Source organism: Euphorbia lathyris, chromosome 1, assembly GCF_963576675.1.
Source record: "Euphorbia lathyris chromosome 1, ddEupLath1.1, whole genome shotgun sequence".
Classification (NCBI taxonomy): Eukaryota; Viridiplantae; Streptophyta; class Magnoliopsida; order Malpighiales; family Euphorbiaceae; genus Euphorbia; species Euphorbia lathyris.
The window spans coordinates 97,429,707-97,446,833 of record NC_088910.1 but is presented as its reverse complement, the minus strand read 5'-3'; the positions used below and the strand labels follow the sequence as shown (position 1 = coordinate 97,446,833).

Below are 17,127 nucleotides of genomic sequence, written 5' to 3'. Positions count from 1 at the left end.
TTTGGGGAGTTACATTTTGTTGATATGTAAATATAATTTTTATTAAGATAAAAATGTATTTGTTTGTAATTACAACTTAAATGTGTAATTCTAATACTTTGTTTTGTAAATAAAACATACCATAGACCTTTATTTGCGAACTTTTAAACCGCATGCCTTTGTTTGCAAATTGGGCAAACCACAAACATTTTTTTCGTACTTTTTCCTATTTTTTACTACAAACTTATAATTACATTAGTTTCTTTTTTTTGAAAAAATTATATTAATGTACTTAATTATTTAAAAATTTTCATTCAATTTTCATCGATTTAATATCACATTGTTAATTTTATTATTGGATTAAGATGCAAAAATATCCCTAACGTTTTGGGTCAGAAGTAATTTTATCCCTAACGTTGGAAGCCAAGAGTAATTTTATTCATAACATTAATAAATTGAGTCAATTTGAGAAATAATTCATCAAACTGTCTTCTTGGTCACGAATCTTGTCATTTGCACTTGACACGTACGTCATTTTATCAGTAACAAATCACAAACATATGTTGAGATGTGAAAGAAAAATATACCGTCTTTTTGTATGGATTAGATAAAAAATTCAAAAAATTCACCGAGTTTATAAATATTAATCTCCAATTCTATTATTAAATTATAAAAAACATACAATCATTTGTTCAAAACAAATTGTTATGAAATTGGTGCAGAATAAGAAACAAAAATATATGTGTTTTATAATAATGTCTGAAATTGATCAAATTTATCAATGTTAGAAGTAAAATTGCTTTTGGCTTCCGACGTTAGGCGTAAAATTGCACCATTTTAGACGTTAGGGGTAAAATTACTTATAACCCCAAACGGGGTGTTTGTTAGGAGAGATATAGGAGGTGGGATAGAGATAAAAAACACGAAATAAGTTATCCCGCGTTTGTTTGTGAGATAGAAGAGTGAGACAGATGAGGGATAAGTCTCTTATCCCTCAAATCCTATACCTAGGAGGGGGGTGGTATAAGGAGGTGGGATAAGCTCCTGCGATTTTAATAGGATGAAAAAGTCTATCTTATCCCTCAAATTAATGTTATGTAGTCTAAATAAGGTGAAAATAGTAAAATGTATTATTTTATCCCTATCCTACGTACCAAACATCGAATAATAATTCTCGAATTATATTTTTATCCTTATCCCAACTATTTATCCTTGTCCATATCCCAACATTTATCCTTATCCCTATCCCAATAGAATACCAAACGCCCCGAAAACGTTAGAATTATTTTTACACCTTAACCTTTTACTATTATTTATTAGATTAGAGAAACCATTAATATAATTACCGTTAATATAATTGTAAAAGAAAAGAGAATTTTCTTTTTTTTACAAAATACACATCAGCAGCCATCCAACTGAAGATCCTCTAGCTAGGGTTTTGGCTCCGTCTCTCTTCTCTATCTGCAGCAGGACCTAATTTCAAATTACCCCGGCGGTGCAGATAGCTCTTGCAATGACGACCGTCGTTCCTACGTCCGAAGAAGATCCGGCCCTCGCCGTTGTTCGCTTCACCTCTGAGCTTGCCTGGGCCGACGCTGGTCCCGAGGTATTCATCTTTAACTACTGTGCGATTTGTTATCATATAGGAATATTAGTAGGAAAAGTTTCGATTAGTCGCCCTTTTGTTTTGTAGTTTTAACAACTTCTTTGAATTTGTGGAGGGGTTTATTGGCGATTATCAGATCGAGGTTACGAGTTCATCAAATCGTATTTTTAACAACTCAACTGATGTACTTATGTTCTTAATTTCACTGTTACTGACTTAACGGAAATGATGCATTTTTTTCAGTTGATTTGGATTTTGGATAAGTGTTTGCTCATGGTTGGGAAACACAAATGCTCTTATCTGAAGTCAGATAATAAAATATAAAACATATTTTAGAAAATTGTGCTCTTAGTGTTAGGAACCACTCTGCTTGGGCGAGCATGAAACAATTATTTTCCCTACTTGACATGGTAATCTTACAGCATGGTGAAAAGGTTTTTTTGTTATAGAAAAAGAAAAAGCAACCTACGAAGTATGCTAAATTAGACATGTTCCAGATTAATACAATCTACTGAAGTTTGGCTGTATGTTGGTTGCTGGTAGTTTGCAGAGCAACAAGTTTCTAGGCTTTGTGTGGAGGCTTCAGAATGTATGGTGCGGTGCAGATGGTTAGACTTGGCCTCTTTAATGCTCACTTCAGCTGACTTGGTGTTCTCTAACTCTAAGGTTTCAGAGAAAGGTAGTTTTCTTATTTGTGATGGTATAGATTTAAAGCTTCTTGATTCCCCTGCTCCCCATTACCTATTCAATTATGGATATTATTTGATACTTGTGGATTTGTGGTTAAAATTCTTGGCCTGCCGGATTCTAATTCTTGGCCTGCCGGATTCTTCTTCTTTTTCATTCTCTCCAATAATTGGAAATATATGCACTGATTGGAGTTAGAAACAATTAACAAGGTAGCCATTGCTGAAGGCGAGATATATGGAGCCTTTTCTCTGAGTTAGTTAAAGGCTGTTTCCTTGTACATGGAGAGATACAAAGCAATAGAACTACTTTATACAAGCTGTATTTTCCATCTATGGATTATGCTCCTTAATGAAGTTCTTCATATGCTGTCTAAAATAAACAATAAGATTTGTCTTGTTTCATTTCAGGAACTGCGTTTGTTTAGTTATTGTGAATTACAAAACATCATATTTTAATTGAGAGTAGCTACCTGGTCAATGGATGACAATGTTGTTGAGGGCTTACTCTAAAGATGTTGCATTTATTTGAAATTTTGTTTTCCCAGTTAGTTGTCTTGGTAGTAATTTCGTAACCATAATCCGTTTCCCATTTTCTATGCCAGATCTTGAGTGTATCTTCACTGTTATCTGCAATCTTGTTACCAAAGCTGAAAGTCCAGATGAATCCCTGGAGATGACGAAGCTCATTTGTGGAAAAATTGTGCAGCAACCAACTGACAAGCCTGCACTGCGATTAAAGATGTAATGCTGAAAAATGATCAATTCAATTTTAACTTGTGTACTTTGAAAGTCCTTATGCTTCCTCTTTTTACCAGCTTGTTCAATCTGTACAATCTTCTGGAGAATACATTTGGCCGATTTTATGTGTATATGAAGGCCCTAAATTTGGCTTTGACCGGAAAAGTCGCGGAACATGTCATACCTTCTTTGAAAAAGATTGATAGCTTCTTGAAAGAGTGGAATCTTGAGGTGAAGGATCAGAGGGAGCTATTTCTCAGCATTTCGAATGTACTAAGAGAGAGTAAGAGGTAAAATAGGAAATAAACTGCGTGAAAGTTGAATTGCTTTAAAAGAAGGCAAATGATATATAGAGCCTTAAGGCTGTATATAAGCATTAATTATTCACATATTTTCTTATATTTTTAACAAAAAAGAGAATCTTAATTCTAAAATAAGTATTTATGTGTATTGGAAATATAACAATATATTATTGAATCTATGCATTTAAGTATTTAAATATTTAAGTATCAATAAATTTTATGTATTGTAAAACTAAATTAACATTAATAATAGGAATTTATTGGCTTTTATTTACAGTCCTTAGGGCTGTAAATATCGGAACCCTTAAAAGAACTAAGAATTATTATTTTTTTTTCTTTATAGGCCATTTTAAATACATTATTTTTTGACTTTGGTCAATTCTTTTTTCTCTATACCTTTAGCTCGAAGGATTCTTTCAAATTCCTGACCAAGTACTTGGCAACCTTTTCTGGTGAGGAGGCGTCTGCAATGGGTGAAGCCAAGGAGGAAGCCGTGCGCACAATTATTGAATTTGTTAAGGCGCCTGACATGTTTCAGGTATGAATTGTTTAGTTTTGAAGATTTCATAAGTTTCTATTTTCCCCTTGAAGCTCGTAACAGGTTTCCTAGGCTATTCTGATTTGGTAATTCCCATATTTGTATGCATTAGTGATAAAATCAAAATGAAAGAATTGTTAAAGTAAATTAGACTTGCTCAGACCAAATCAAAGTTTAACCTTTGTTCAATCTTTTGCTCATGGTAATTTTTCTGCTTATCTATTGAAGTTTCTTTTGTCTGAAATGAAATGATCATGATAAATAGCCAACAATTATTTGATGGTAATATGCTTTGTGGCTCTATTTTTTGTTCTGCAGTTCAATTGTTTGATGGCCACAGTGCACTTGTGATATATTTTTTTCTTGTCATCCTTGTTCTGTCCATTACTTCATTTTATTATCATTTTTCGTATGAATATGGATCTTTGCTTTTGTAGTTGCCATCAACTTATGAATCCTTTTGCATCCTCTATTGTGTTTGTTGGGTATTGGTTAAATCGGTGTTCAGAGATTGATTTGTGTAGCTATATTGTAGTGTGACCTTCTAGATATGCCTGCTGTGGGGCAATTGGAAAAGGATGGGAAATTTTCTTTGGCATATCAGCTATTGAATATCTTTCTTACTCAGAGGCTAGATACCTATTTGGAGTTTCAGGCTGCAAATTCTGCTTTACTGAAAAGCTATGGTAGATGTTTTCTTCTCCCCTAAAAATTATAGGTTGCGTGAGGAGCTAATGTTTCTGCATTGTATATTAATTACACTTCTTGCATGGTCTAGGTCTCATGCATGAAGATTGTATAGCAAAGATGAGATTAATGTCATTGGTTGATCTTGCCTCTCATGAATCTGGTCAAATTCCATATTCCCTTATCAAGGATACTCTTCGAGTAAGCTTGCTTACCATTCTAGTTCCTCTAGATTTGCTTTTTTTTTTTTTCCTTTCACCCATGCTGTTTTGTTTTAATACATGTATGGATGTAACTGCTGTTGTAGATTAATGATGATGAGGTGGAATTATGGGTGGTGAAGGCAATAACTGCCAAGTTAATCAACTGTAAAATGGACCAGATGAATCAAGTTGTGATTGTTAGGTAAATTCTTGGTCTTGCTTCTGATTATAAAACTATGCTTCTCTGCTTCAACATTTCACCCAGTCGTATTTTTTTTCCAATTTGTGATGTGTGCAGTAGCTGTGCTGAGCGTGTATTTGGACAAAATCAGTGGGCAGAACTTAGATCGAAGCTAGCTACTTGGCGGGTAAATTTTGCTCAATCATGGTTTCAAATGTTTATTTATGGTCTTGTGGTTGTGTACTTCCATTATGTCTAAACAGTCACAGAAAAGACTCCTATATATATTTTTAATAAGATATTGACGTTCATGGTTGTTTTGCAGAGTAATATTACAAACGTGATAAACACAATCCAAGCTAACAAGATAACTGAAGATGGATCACAAGCAATGCAAGGATTGGCGATTCGTTAAGAGTTGTTTATCATTGTTACGTATTTCCAAGGCGCATAAAGAGAGAAAGTGTATTGGGAAATATGATCTGGGTCGTTGCTGTGATAGAGTAGAGAGGGTCAAAGTGTATTGGAAAAGTTTTGACAGTATTGTAGTTTTAAAATGCCAAGGTACTGAATGATTTTACAAAAGATCGTATTTATTTTTATTATGAAACAAACTCCACTTGATGTCTTGTTCCTCTCGAGCTTCAAAATATTTGGCCCATGAATGTTCAATTGAAGCTTGTTTCTCAAAATCCAGTATAAGATATATACCAAAGTTTCCTCATTTTTTATTTCTTGATTGTGATTCTTGTCAACAACAGGTATATTTTCAGTCCTTTTGCGCTCGTGTTAGTACTGCAAATAGGGTGAGATTATTGGCCTGGCTATTGCTATATGAGTCATGACATGTCAATGCGACTGTAATTCGAAGTTACAAGTCAACTTTTTTTAGTTCAAAAAGTCTTCTTTTTTATTAAATTTTCTTTTTACTGCATTTTTTCTTTTTCTCGGCAACAGTTTCCCTTGATGTTTTATTAGAGGTACTCTGAGTGAACTTACTAGCTAAAGAGTGAATTAACAAAACATATAAATATGTAGGTGATAACAGAACCTCTTAATTGCAAATCTAGTGGCCAATTTTACTTGTTGAAGTGATAATGTTGCTTCAAGTGTATGTATACCAAATCAGATGCAATGCATTCAACTGGGTTCTACCACTGGGGGCCTGAATATTTGACTTGGAGTTGTATCTGGATTATCAATCTTTTATGACTTGTATGAGTAATGAGTGGGCAAAATGGTATTTTCGATCTCTCTATCTGGTCATTTTAATTTTTGACTATCAAACTTTAATTTGATAGATCTTACCTCTAATTATCTTTTATTAACATGTACTTATTAATTGGAAATATCCTTTAATGAACAAAATTTTAATTTTCCGCTTCATGAAAGGCAAAGTATTTCATCCATTAAGGAATACAATTTTAATACAAATCAAAGTCTTGTAAAGACTAAATTTTACCAAATCAAAATCGCCCAATGTTTAAATTTGATCAAGTACAATAACCAGACGTATTTTCCCTAGCTAATGTGATGATTAAAGAGTAGAAACACTATAATGGTTGAGTAGCCCCAATATTAAATGTAAAGTTTATCTATATTCCTTGGTCATTATGAGGTGAAATTCTAGAATATATGAAGAGTAGAATGGTGTGATATCACAATTTTTAGAGTCAGGATGGAACTGCATTAAAAACCATGTGCATCCAGGCGGAGACACTATGATTTCTTTGTTATTTATTAAGAGTAAAGAGTTGTGCGTTAAAGCAACATTTTTCATTCTTTGAAAGAATAAATGCCTAGAGTTCGGATTTGGGTTCCTGTAGTTGTCGCTTAACAAGGGCAGTGTAAATGCCATTCTTGCTAAGAAGTTGATCATGGCTACCACTTTCAGCAATCTGACCTTCTGATATTACAGCAACAACATCTGCACTTTTAACAGTTGACAGCCTGTGTGCTATCACAAGAACAGTCCTACCCTTCATCAGAGAATCCATTGCGTCCTACATTTCCATTCCAATTGAATTTGTAATGAGAAACAACTTGCTAAAACTTAATGAAAATTTTGGTAAAAAGAAGCCAACTTACTTGGACAAGGTATTCACTTTCTGCATCCAAGGCACTTGTGGCTTCATCTAATAGCAAAATCCTTGGGTTCATCAATAGTGCTCTAGCAATTGCCACTCTTTGTTTCTGGCCTCCAGACAGCCTCAGTCCACGTTCGCCCACCACTGTTTTATACTTGTCTGGAAACTTATCTATGAACTCGTGGGCGTTAGCCATTTTCTGCAATGTCAGACTTTTGTAAGCATGTAAAATATTGTGAAAGAAAAAAAAAATCAGGATGGGTAAATACATACAGATACAGTTTCTATTTCAGAAAAACTTGCTTTCCCATTAAATCCATAAGCAATGTTCTCTTCTATAGAACAATTAAAGAGAACTGGCTCTTGGCTCACTATACTGACCTGCATCACAGAAGAACAAGAAAGAGTGTTAAGAAATATTTTCAGAAAAGCTAACCGTAGTCTAATCAGAGACTAGAGAAACACAAATGTGTTTGTGTATGATAGAGAGAGGACGTAACAATTGTGTAATCTGCCGATAGGACATATTAATGAAAGAAATATATAAAATCTTAAATCCATACTAAACCTTACAATTACTGAAGAAAAATTCTGAATCACCAAGGGTAGATTCAATAGCTATATATTCAGCTCATAAAATTTAAGCTGTGGTATGCCACAAAATACTTATCTATATATGTAATGTGGACTAGGATGCAAATCTTGGCAGCAGAAAAAAAAATCATTTGAAAATATCAGAAAGAAATTGAAAATTATAAGAATACTGTATAAGTGAGAATAAGAGCTGAATTATTCTGTATCATGTTTCCTGCACCTCAAGAAAAAAGCTTCTGTAGGTTGAAGTTCATAAGCTCCATGACAGCTATTAATTTTATCTAGGGATGGCTAACCATTATATCTGCCATCATTCTTGAAAATGATTACTATGATAAATTATGTGCTTAAGCAAATATCAGAACACAGTACCTTCTGGTGAAGATACACATGTGATATTTCCACCAGTGGAACCCCATTTAGCAGGACCTTTCCTTTGAGAGGATCGTAGAACCTTTCTATTAAGTTTGCTATAGTCGTCTGCAAGATATAAACAAGTAATTCTACAGATAAATACATACATATATTAATGAGTTTCAGGGAAAATAGGAAAGGTAGAAAAGATGGAAAATTAGCAATTAATATTACCTTGCCACCTCCACTTGGACCAACAAGAGCAACTTTCGAACCAGGGTTCAGTTTCAATGTTATACCCTGTATGATTATCAGAGAACATTGTTGAATTAGTTAATATTGTTAAAAGTCCTGCATCTCTCCCATGCCAATACTGCATTACTGCATTGAATTTGTCTCAAGGGGCGAGCATTTAGATTCTTTTACATCTCTTTATCCAGGTGGCTGTTAAATTTTAATTGTCTTTTCTATTCCTCAGGACTTATTCGCAAAAGCACAGGAATACTGAAATCCTACGTCTTATGCGATATTGGTTTGGATTTTACTTATTGGGAAGGGAATGGCGTCCTGCTTATTGAAAGGATAAAACAAACGGGCCAAAACAATATTTATGTACTTGAAAATAAAGATAAAGAGAAACAAACGGTATATTACAAGACAACGTGATTCTTGACTAAATGCTACTTGTATTAGCATAATTAAATGCTTCTTTTCCTTTAATTAAAAAAAAAAAAAACTACCTTGAGCACCATGTGACTTGGGCGAGAAGGATAAGCAAACCAAACGTCGTCCAATTCCACTTCCCCATCTGGATTACTGCCAACACAAGCAGTACAATTTAAAATAGAGATATATATAGAAATAAGAATGCAAGTCTTACTCTGAACACTTCATTTTTCATCTGCTAAAATAACAGAGTTCTTCAACCTCTTGAGCCACAATAAATCATGTCTGACCGGTAGGGCAACTAGTTCCTGTCTCAAATTATCAATTGAAACTAAATCCAGTAAGCCAGATTTTAAATGTGTGAGAGAGAGAGTAACTAACCTCACGGGGCACTTATCTCCAGACTTTGGCATGCTTGAGATACGATCCAGGAGCTGAAACACTCTCCTGCTTGCCCCTGCAGCTTTCATTGCAGTCGTATACAGTCCTGACAAAGAAGATACTGAAGAACCAACTGCAGGCAGAAAATTAATAGCCAGACTGAGTAATTGTCGGAATTTGAAGCTTCGGAAGCAGCAGGCATTTCTTGTCTACTTAAAAGTAGTATCCAGCACATGGAAGCTCAGGCATAGAACATTAAGTGTGATGAACCATTGAGTGAATCATCACAAGCAGAATATTGCGGAGATCAATTTCACAAGTGACTAACACGGTACTAGTGCTTTATATTTTGCAAATAAGCAAACAATAAAAATAAGTACCTGTGAGACTATAAAGAATGAAGGATGTAAGAGAGCCTGCAGTCATGGAGCCTATTATTGTTAAGTATGCACCATAGACTACCACTACAATGACAGATAAAGTGGATGCTGCATTTAGTCCTCCAAAAAATAGACCAACTACTCTCTGCAATATCAAACAGAGTAAACCGTGAGGAATAGTTTATCGTCGACTCCCAGGTCATGAGAGAGACACTCACTGCTTGTCTGAGTCCCAGATCTAGTGTCTCATCAACTTTCTCCGAGTAAGTTGAAATTGCATAACTTTCTTGAGCAAAAGATCTAACTGTCCGAATGGCCCCAAAGGATTCCTAAACATCAATTATACTTGGAAAAAATATCACCAACAGAACAAGATTGACGATCTACTAGTTGCATTTGATTTTATAATTAAAAAAGATGGCCAAATAAAGAAAAGGATGAAACAGAAGCATTAGGAATCCAACATAGCAGTTCAAAGATACTTCTATTTTTACTAAGTAGAGTTTCTGATCTAACCTATAACATAAAGTTTAGAAAAGATGTACTTGAATGTGTTCAATTCATCAGTTTTACGAGGTACATACACACATAGAGAAAAAAAGGAATTCCAATAACCAGAAGAAAACAATCAAGTTCTTTACTCTTGAAAAATAGATGAATATCTTTTTGCATCAAGTCTGTCCACAGATTAGAAGATTGACTCATCATATTATTTCTTATCTCAGTTAATAACCAGTTCAATGCACAAACAAAAGCTGTATTTAGTTATCAAAACTTGATTACCTAAGACTCTGAGCAACACAACAATCTTACCACCCAATATTATTGCAGTTTTTGTGCTTCAGCATTGTAAGAGTGTCTAAATCGGATATCAGAACCTCCCTATTTTCATCAAATATGTGTTCCCAAAATATACAGTTTTGAATTCAATCAGTTACGAAATTAGTGGCTTCAAAAATCTGCAAAAAGGGGAAAAGAGACCTCAAGAAAACATAAAACACACATAACTCACAAACCTCAGCTATTGAAGCAGCTACTGCAGCTGCAGCTTGGGTTGCATGTGAAAGTTCACGAAGATAGCGCCCAAATTTTTTTACAGCAATTGAAATGATTGGGATAACAACTAAAGCCAACACTGAACAGGAAAAAGCAAAAATGAGGAGAATATTACAGGAATAAAGACCCCTACTTGAAAAACTTCGGCTTAAATTACCTACATGTTAATTTCCATGATGACGAAAACATGAAGACAACGCCAATTAATGCAGTTGTTACATTACGGAGTGCCTCAGAAAGGTTGGTTGTTGCAGCATTTTTTATGACTTGTGTGTCTTCTGACAGCCTACTGAGAAGTTCCCCAGTTCGAGTGACATCAAAGAAGGCTATTTCCTGTTGAACCATTATAACACCATGCTAATTGTGCTAAATCCCAAATGATTACGCGAGAAAAAAATGAAAAGATGAACTTGAAATGAAATCTCGTATCGGAAAATCACTTTCATAGGTTTTAATGCCATTTTTGAAATCCTTGACTTTTGTTGCAAAGTCTAAACCAACATTCATGGTGTTTCACAATGAATACAGCTTCTATAATAGTATCACAATTCACAAGACTAACTAAAAATTGAGCATGAGGATTAAAAGTTTGCATTGCTTCAGGATTATATGATGGATAGCTAGGGAGTTCACCTGATTGATTAAGTGGCCAAATAAGTTTTTCCTCAAACGGGCAACAACTCTTTCACTTGCGGCAGAAAATAGCCATGCTCGAAGTGCAGTGCACACAGAACTAGAACAAGTGAAGGGAAAGCTACAGTTAGCTTAAAGATTCAGTATAAATTAAGGAACACAGCACAAAACATCATTGAAGTCAACCAGAAGAGCAGCATGAGTCTAATGGATACATCATTCCGACGTAGCCTTGTACCTGACCCAATTGCAAGTTGCATAGTAACAGGTAGCTTTTTATGCAAATAAGATTTTTGCAAATATTTGCAGTAGTTTAATTATATGTTGATAATAGCAACTACAGAAATACCATATCTATAAGAGGAAAGTAAAAGACATTAAATGCCGAAAAAGTTTGTCTATGATGCTCACATGGAATTAATTCAAACAACACTGAGGATTCATAAAATCACATTAACTAATACTTTACACGTTCAAAAAGAAACAACCCTACAAACACAAGTGAAAAGAAAATCCCGAGGCATAACAAAGCATATCAGACATAGTAAGATGATAGAAAGGTTGGTCATACATACCCGGTTACAACTATCAGCACAATATTAAGTATGGAGCTCTTGACTGCATCCATAGCTTCTGCTTGCTCTTCGGGAGTCTTTATATCTCTTGATACTATGTCTATTATCATTCCACCGAATTTAGGCTGCAAAATAAATAAAATAAATAAATAACTAGGTTATATAGACAGATGCCTCAATAGGACAATGTCCTAGTTGCTATTTTTGTCAGGAACCAATTCACCTAAAAGCTCAAAAAATGGCTTTTATATATTATGTCTGACACCCACCACACATATATTCTTTGGTTTTGACAACACATGCTGATTTCACCATGTATACAAATTCAACAATAAATGGTGTTGACTATATTTGATTTCAACCCTCAACCTTTTGGTCTAAGAGGTTGTGATACCATGTCAAGGAAACAATCGACCTAAAAGCTTAAAGTGATAAATAAGGTCCAAGAATAACTTTTGTACATCATGTCTGGCATTCAAAATTCAGTTTTGAAATTGTGGTTTTTGCTATAAAATCAGAGCATTAATGTAGAACTTACCATAGGTAATACGGAAGCTTTTCATGGAAGAACTGAAAATGCATAATTAGTCTAAGACAAAAGGAAGAAGATTGAAAAGAAGTGACAGGGAACACCGTGCATGCGATAATGCAATGTCCAGCAAATAAAAGAACTTGGCAGGTGACCAGAGCATAGTCCAGAAAATCAATTGATCCAGTGCAAATCGTCATGAATCCTTATAATCATTGCCTGGTAAAACATTCATAATTACTCAAGTTTAAGAGCTATCGAATTGGTGATTCTTAGGATTTTTACTGAAATAGAGAGATGCTTATCAAGTATTACCCATTGAGGTGCAATTATTCTCGAAGGACTTAATTTTAGAAGCTTCAAAAGTACTTGAAATGAATATACCAGCCAAGGCCGAAGAGCAAGGAGTTGAAAGCTTCAAGTCCTTGTTGGAGCAAGCTCATGCTTGGTGATGTATTTATAGAACTAACCATGCAAATTAATCTTTACCTTCAACAACAAGAAAGCCTTAGTCCCGAAATGATTCGTGGTTGGCTAACATGAACCGTCATACGAAACCGAGAAATCAAGTTGTGTTAGCTACATAAATTCTCTCCCACCACTCCATCCTATCCACAGTCATATTTTCTTCAATCCCCAATAAACTCATATCACTCTCAATCACTCTCTTCCAAGTTTGCTTAGGCCTTCCCCTACCCCTCGTCATTGCATCCCTTTGCCACACTTCAATCCTTCTAACCGGCGCATTAAACGCTCTTCGTCTTATATGGCCAAACCACCTTAGTCGATTATCCCTCATTTTATTCTCAATAGATGTAACCCCTACTTTCGTCCTAATTATTTCATTCCTCACCCGATCCTTTCTTGTACGGCCACATCCATCGCAACATACACATCTCCGCCACCGACGTCTTATGAATGGGACAGTGTTTCACTTGCCCAACATTCCGTACCATATAGCAATGCAAGTCTAATTGCCGTGCGGTAGAATTTTTCCTTCAATCTATTAGCCATTGCCGGGATCGCAAAGGAAACATGTAGCACTCTTAGACTTCAACTAACCGGATTTAATCCTATAAGCAATATCTCCATCCAATTCTCCACCCGTTTGAATAATAGACCCTAAATAACAGAAGCAATCCGAGCCATGGACAACCCTCCCATCCAGGGTGATTGTCCCTGCCTCCCTACTTCTGTCGCTGCTAAATTTACACTCCAAATATTCCGTGTTACTTCTGCTCAACTTAAAGCCTCTAAATTCCGAAGTTTGTCTCCATAATACCAACTTACTCTCCGCGCCTTTTTTAATTTTTACCTTAAAGTTTAAAAATTGATCTGGAAAATGGTAGATCCTTGCCCTTCGTGGCAGTGAAAGCATTCTGATTGATTATTTTTTTAAAATCCTGATGATTCAGTTTTGAGGATTTTGATATTAAAAATCCAGATTACAAGCCCAAAATAATGGCAAAAACAGATACACGAGGTGTTTACTATTAATTTTCATGAATAGGAATTCAACAAGAAGCTTCCAACATATGGAGTAAGATATCAGGTACAGACAGAATGCGTTTTGCGAAAAGTAAAAAAGTATTCCAGGGTTGATGAAATGTATTGCTGAAAAAGTAATGGCTGTTCAGTTTAATTCCATGCAACTGTGAAACTAACAAAAACTAAAATAAGAGTGAGGAGATTGTAAACCTACTATCAAAATACTTGATGTAGATGCTATCAGCAGCGCAATGGTACCAATTGCAAGCTTCCCAGCATCAGGTTTTGCCTGAAAACAAGAAATTTTATTATCAGAAAGATATCTCACATTAAATCCATCCTTGAAATATAAGAAAAGATAAGACCTCACCAGAGAGAAAATTCTACCAAATCCAACATTTGCAGCCTGATATATCAAAAACATGTTAGGTATCATTTGAAAAGTGCTGAAATGACAGGGAAATAACTATAGACATAGCTTCCAATAACATGTACGGGTATCACCTCAACTCCATCCCCATGCTCAAGGTCATTTTGGGGACTCTCTGCTGATTGGTCCTCATTTGCTTTCCTCCGTGACTACATAATAACCAGGTGAATCAGAAGCTCCATTGGTTACGAAAGTAACAGAACACCTCCAGTGCTCAAATAAACATGATCCAATCTGATTCCAGACCATTAAGAAATAGACTACTGTCGTTGTGATTTCCATTCTTTTAGACTTGATAAAACCAATAACTTCGCTCATATGATCAGGTTGAATAATTAACGAATTAGAAACCACGAAAGAACTAAAATTTTACTTCAATCATCTTATTCCACATATCTTTTCTTGTTCCGAAAGAAAAGTCTGCAATTTGTCTATACATCAATCAGAATCAAATCCCTACCAATTTTCTAAACACAATGAACAGTTCGACAGGGGTATAACAACAAACACAAACTAGAAATAAAATTCAATCGCCATGATTCCGGGTACAATACGTCCTGGTTTATGCAATTATTACCCAATAACCCCAAGTAAACAAAATAAATCAGAAAATTCATGCGATTTAACAGATATCCGGAGAAGGTAAACACAATTTCAAGCATCTTCTGAAACTAAATTTTGTTAAAAATAAGAAGAAAGGGCATTTACAATTACAATTACAATTACAAAGAAGACATAGTAGAAAAGCAGTGTAAAGAGAAGAAGAAGAAATGAAAACCTCCTTTGTCAAGAGAGAGACTCTTTCAGTTCCAGAAGATGAAATGGACCTGGATGTCCAATCCAAGTGCTGCTTCTTGCCCATCAAACAATTCGTGTAACTGTTGTATTTCGCGGGAACTTTTGAGTTGAGTCCACTCCACTTGGTCAGGTCAGGAGAGAAAATAGAAAAGATAGAAAGACAGAAGGAACCAACGAAACAAAGAAAGAAAATGTATGGAAATTAACACAACAATCTCAATGCCTACGTCACCATGTACGTCGATAATTTGAATTAAATAACATGAAGTTTATATTTTTGTTGCATTTACGAACTGCAAGACAAATTTTGTATTTCTAATTTGGGTGAATACAATTTTGCCCCGAGAAAACAATTTTGACCTACATCAAGTAAACTTCCAATTTTACTCATACTAGCTTTCATGGGCGAATTTATTTCAATATGTTTTTATTTTAAATAAAATTTCCACCTTTCACTTCTTTCTTCTTCTTCTTTTTTTTTTTTTTTGGACAAGGAAGGCTCAAGGCAGAGGGAAAAAAAACAAGAAAGAAAAATAGTAGAAACACAGGAAACTAAGAACGAACAAAGCGATTAAGCATCGATCCTCTGCTATCAGAAGACAAGATTTCTTCAAGGTATGCAGGAGGTGCATCAAACTCATGATGACCCAAAGAACAAGAACGTGCGAAGTTCATCAACCAATCAACATCTTTATTATCTTCTCTAAGGGTGTGAGTAAATTTAATAGCCCAATCCATAGCTTTTAACTCATGGCAGCAACGAATCAACCAACCATATGGATGGCGAGGATCCCAACTGACATCCATCATATGTAGAACTGTTTGCGAATCAAGCTCCACCACAACTTTTCGATGGCCCTTCTCTCAAAGTTCATCCAAAGTAACCGTACAGTGTCCTATGTTGACCCCAAATCCACTCATCCAGACTCCGTGATCATCGCGAATCAGTCCCCGGCAGAAGTCTTGCCCGGGTTGCCTTTACCTTTCACCTTTCAACTTTTATCTATTTATGTCTTTCATGATTTTAGTGAAAAAAAAACAATCTAAAAAATATTAATAAATATTGAAAAATAGAAAAGCAAAAAATATTAATAAAAATTACATTGATCCAAAGTCTAAAAAAATTATTGGCAAAATAATATTAATAAAAATAACATTGATTAGGGGCGGAACTAGGGGGATTGGGGTGGGCTCGAGCTCCGACAGGCTGTTGAAGAATTGAGATTTTTTTTTTTAGTAATGGTGTCTCATAATATTTTGGAGAGAATTATATTGACTCTATGTAGTATTATTAAAATGTTTAAAGATAGATGAGATGGTTAAGATGCTTATTTCTATTTGAGAGGTCCTATATTCAACTTCTTCGAACCCCATTTTCTTTTAAAAAGTTTTTATATATTTTAATTTTATTTTTCAATAATTATAAAAACATGTTACTATTATTAATTAATTTAAATGGACTCTTTATTTTTATTTTTATTTTGATAACACTTTTGAATTCATTTTTAATATGTCTTTACCATTAAAAAAATAAACATATTTTTTTTTGGTAGGAAAAGGAAAGGAAAACAAACGAACAAAAAGCCTAATCCGGGATCAGTCTAGGAAGGCTGACCCCAACCCTATCCTCAAGAAGAGTAGACAAAAGAGAAGAGGGAGGAATAGAAAGGGTAGTAACACCTAGCATCCCCCATGCCCAGCAGCTGCCAAGCGATCCGCCACGCGGTTTTGCTCCCTATAAATATGGGAGAAACTAAGAGCCTCAAAGGCAAGACGAAGCCTCAAAATAGCCTTTATCAGATTCTGGCTATTAAGACAAAAAGCCTGGCTATCAGAAATCCTGTTGATTGCCTCCAAATTGTCAGACTCCACCGAAAGCCTCTTAACACCCATGCGAATGGCAAGTTTAATACCTGAAAGAATACCCCAGAGCTCCGCAGAAAAGGACGAGCCCATCCCCAAGTTATGGGTAAACCCAGCCAACTAAGCGCCACCAGCATCCCGAAGAACACCTCCGGCAGCAATTCTGCCATTGCTAAGGCAGGAGCCATCCGTATTCAGCTTCACAACCCCTTCTCTAGGCTTCCTCCAACCAACTAAATGGACCACCTTATCCGGGGAAGGTCTCGCAAGGGGCTCCCCTTCAAAGCTCTTTATAATAACAGAGAGCTTTTTCGAGAAGAAGTCAAGTAAGTCAGGGATAAGGATAGTCTTCTCAGCAAATAACTCTTCA

At 35.2% G+C, this 17,127-nt stretch overlaps 2 protein-coding genes across 6 annotated transcripts; one reads left to right on the top strand and one right to left on the bottom strand.

The window, feature by feature from the left end:
* Positions 1 to 1,372: 1,372 nt before the first annotated feature.
* Positions 1,373 to 5,654, top strand: LOC136208270 (uncharacterized). Its single transcript, XM_065999078.1, has 10 exons — positions 1,373 to 1,585; positions 2,129 to 2,264; positions 2,877 to 3,015; positions 3,090 to 3,302; positions 3,717 to 3,852; positions 4,388 to 4,538; positions 4,631 to 4,740; positions 4,847 to 4,944; positions 5,041 to 5,110; positions 5,249 to 5,654. The coding sequence occupies exons 1-10, from the start codon at positions 1,493 to 1,495 to the stop codon at positions 5,336 to 5,338; spliced, it is 1,236 nt and encodes a 411-aa protein (XP_065855150.1). The 5' UTR covers positions 1,373 to 1,492; the 3' UTR covers positions 5,339 to 5,654.
* Positions 5,655 to 6,604: 950 nt separating this feature from the next.
* On the bottom strand, positions 6,605 to 15,096 carry LOC136208247 (ABC transporter B family member 27). Of its 5 annotated transcripts, none has more exons than XM_065999053.1 (17): positions 14,875 to 15,096; positions 14,171 to 14,245; positions 14,037 to 14,072; positions 13,881 to 13,955; positions 11,650 to 11,774; positions 11,075 to 11,174; positions 10,603 to 10,774; positions 10,398 to 10,520; positions 9,604 to 9,689; positions 9,386 to 9,530; positions 9,006 to 9,138; positions 8,699 to 8,774; positions 8,193 to 8,258; positions 7,977 to 8,084; positions 7,284 to 7,391; positions 7,012 to 7,209; positions 6,605 to 6,926 (listed from the first exon to the last, which is right to left on the bottom strand). In XM_065999053.1, exons 1-17 carry the CDS (start codon positions 14,956 to 14,958, stop codon positions 6,723 to 6,725), a joined length of 1,914 nt encoding a protein of 637 aa, XP_065855125.1. In that variant the 5' UTR covers positions 14,959 to 15,096; the 3' UTR covers positions 6,605 to 6,722. The 5 variants fall into 5 exon arrangements, with proteins under 5 accessions (XP_065855125.1, XP_065855120.1, XP_065855131.1 ...); XM_065999048.1 differs by having other exon boundaries at positions 9,604 to 9,714; positions 10,402 to 10,520; positions 14,875 to 15,095; XM_065999059.1 differs by lacking the exons at positions 14,171 to 14,245; positions 14,875 to 15,096 and adding an exon at positions 12,188 to 12,397 and having other exon boundaries at positions 9,604 to 9,714; positions 10,402 to 10,520.
* Between the last annotated feature and the right edge of the window lie 2,031 nt (positions 15,097 to 17,127).

Coding starts and splice junctions, on each gene's coding strand:
- LOC136208270 (XM_065999078.1), top strand. CDS start 1,493: ATGACGACCGTCGTTCCTACGTCCGAAGAAGATCCGGCCCTCGCCGTT. Junction 3,853..4,387: donor AGGCGCCTGACATGTTTCAG/GTATGAATTGTT, acceptor GCTATATTGTAG/TGTGACCTTCTAGATATGCC. Junction 4,539..4,630: donor TGCTTTACTGAAAAGCTATG/GTAGATGTTTTC, acceptor TGCATGGTCTAG/GTCTCATGCATGAAGATTGT.
- LOC136208247 (XM_065999048.1), bottom strand. CDS start 14,958: ATGGGCAAGAAGCAGCACTTGGATTGGACATCCAGGTCCATTTCATCT. Junction 13,956..14,036: donor TTGGTAGAATTTTCTCTCTG/GTGAGGTCTTAT, acceptor TCTTGTTTTCAG/GCAAAACCTGATGCTGGGAA. Junction 10,775..11,074: donor TTGGCCACTTAATCAATCAG/GTGAACTCCCTA, acceptor ATGGTTCAACAG/GAAATAGCCTTCTTTGATGT.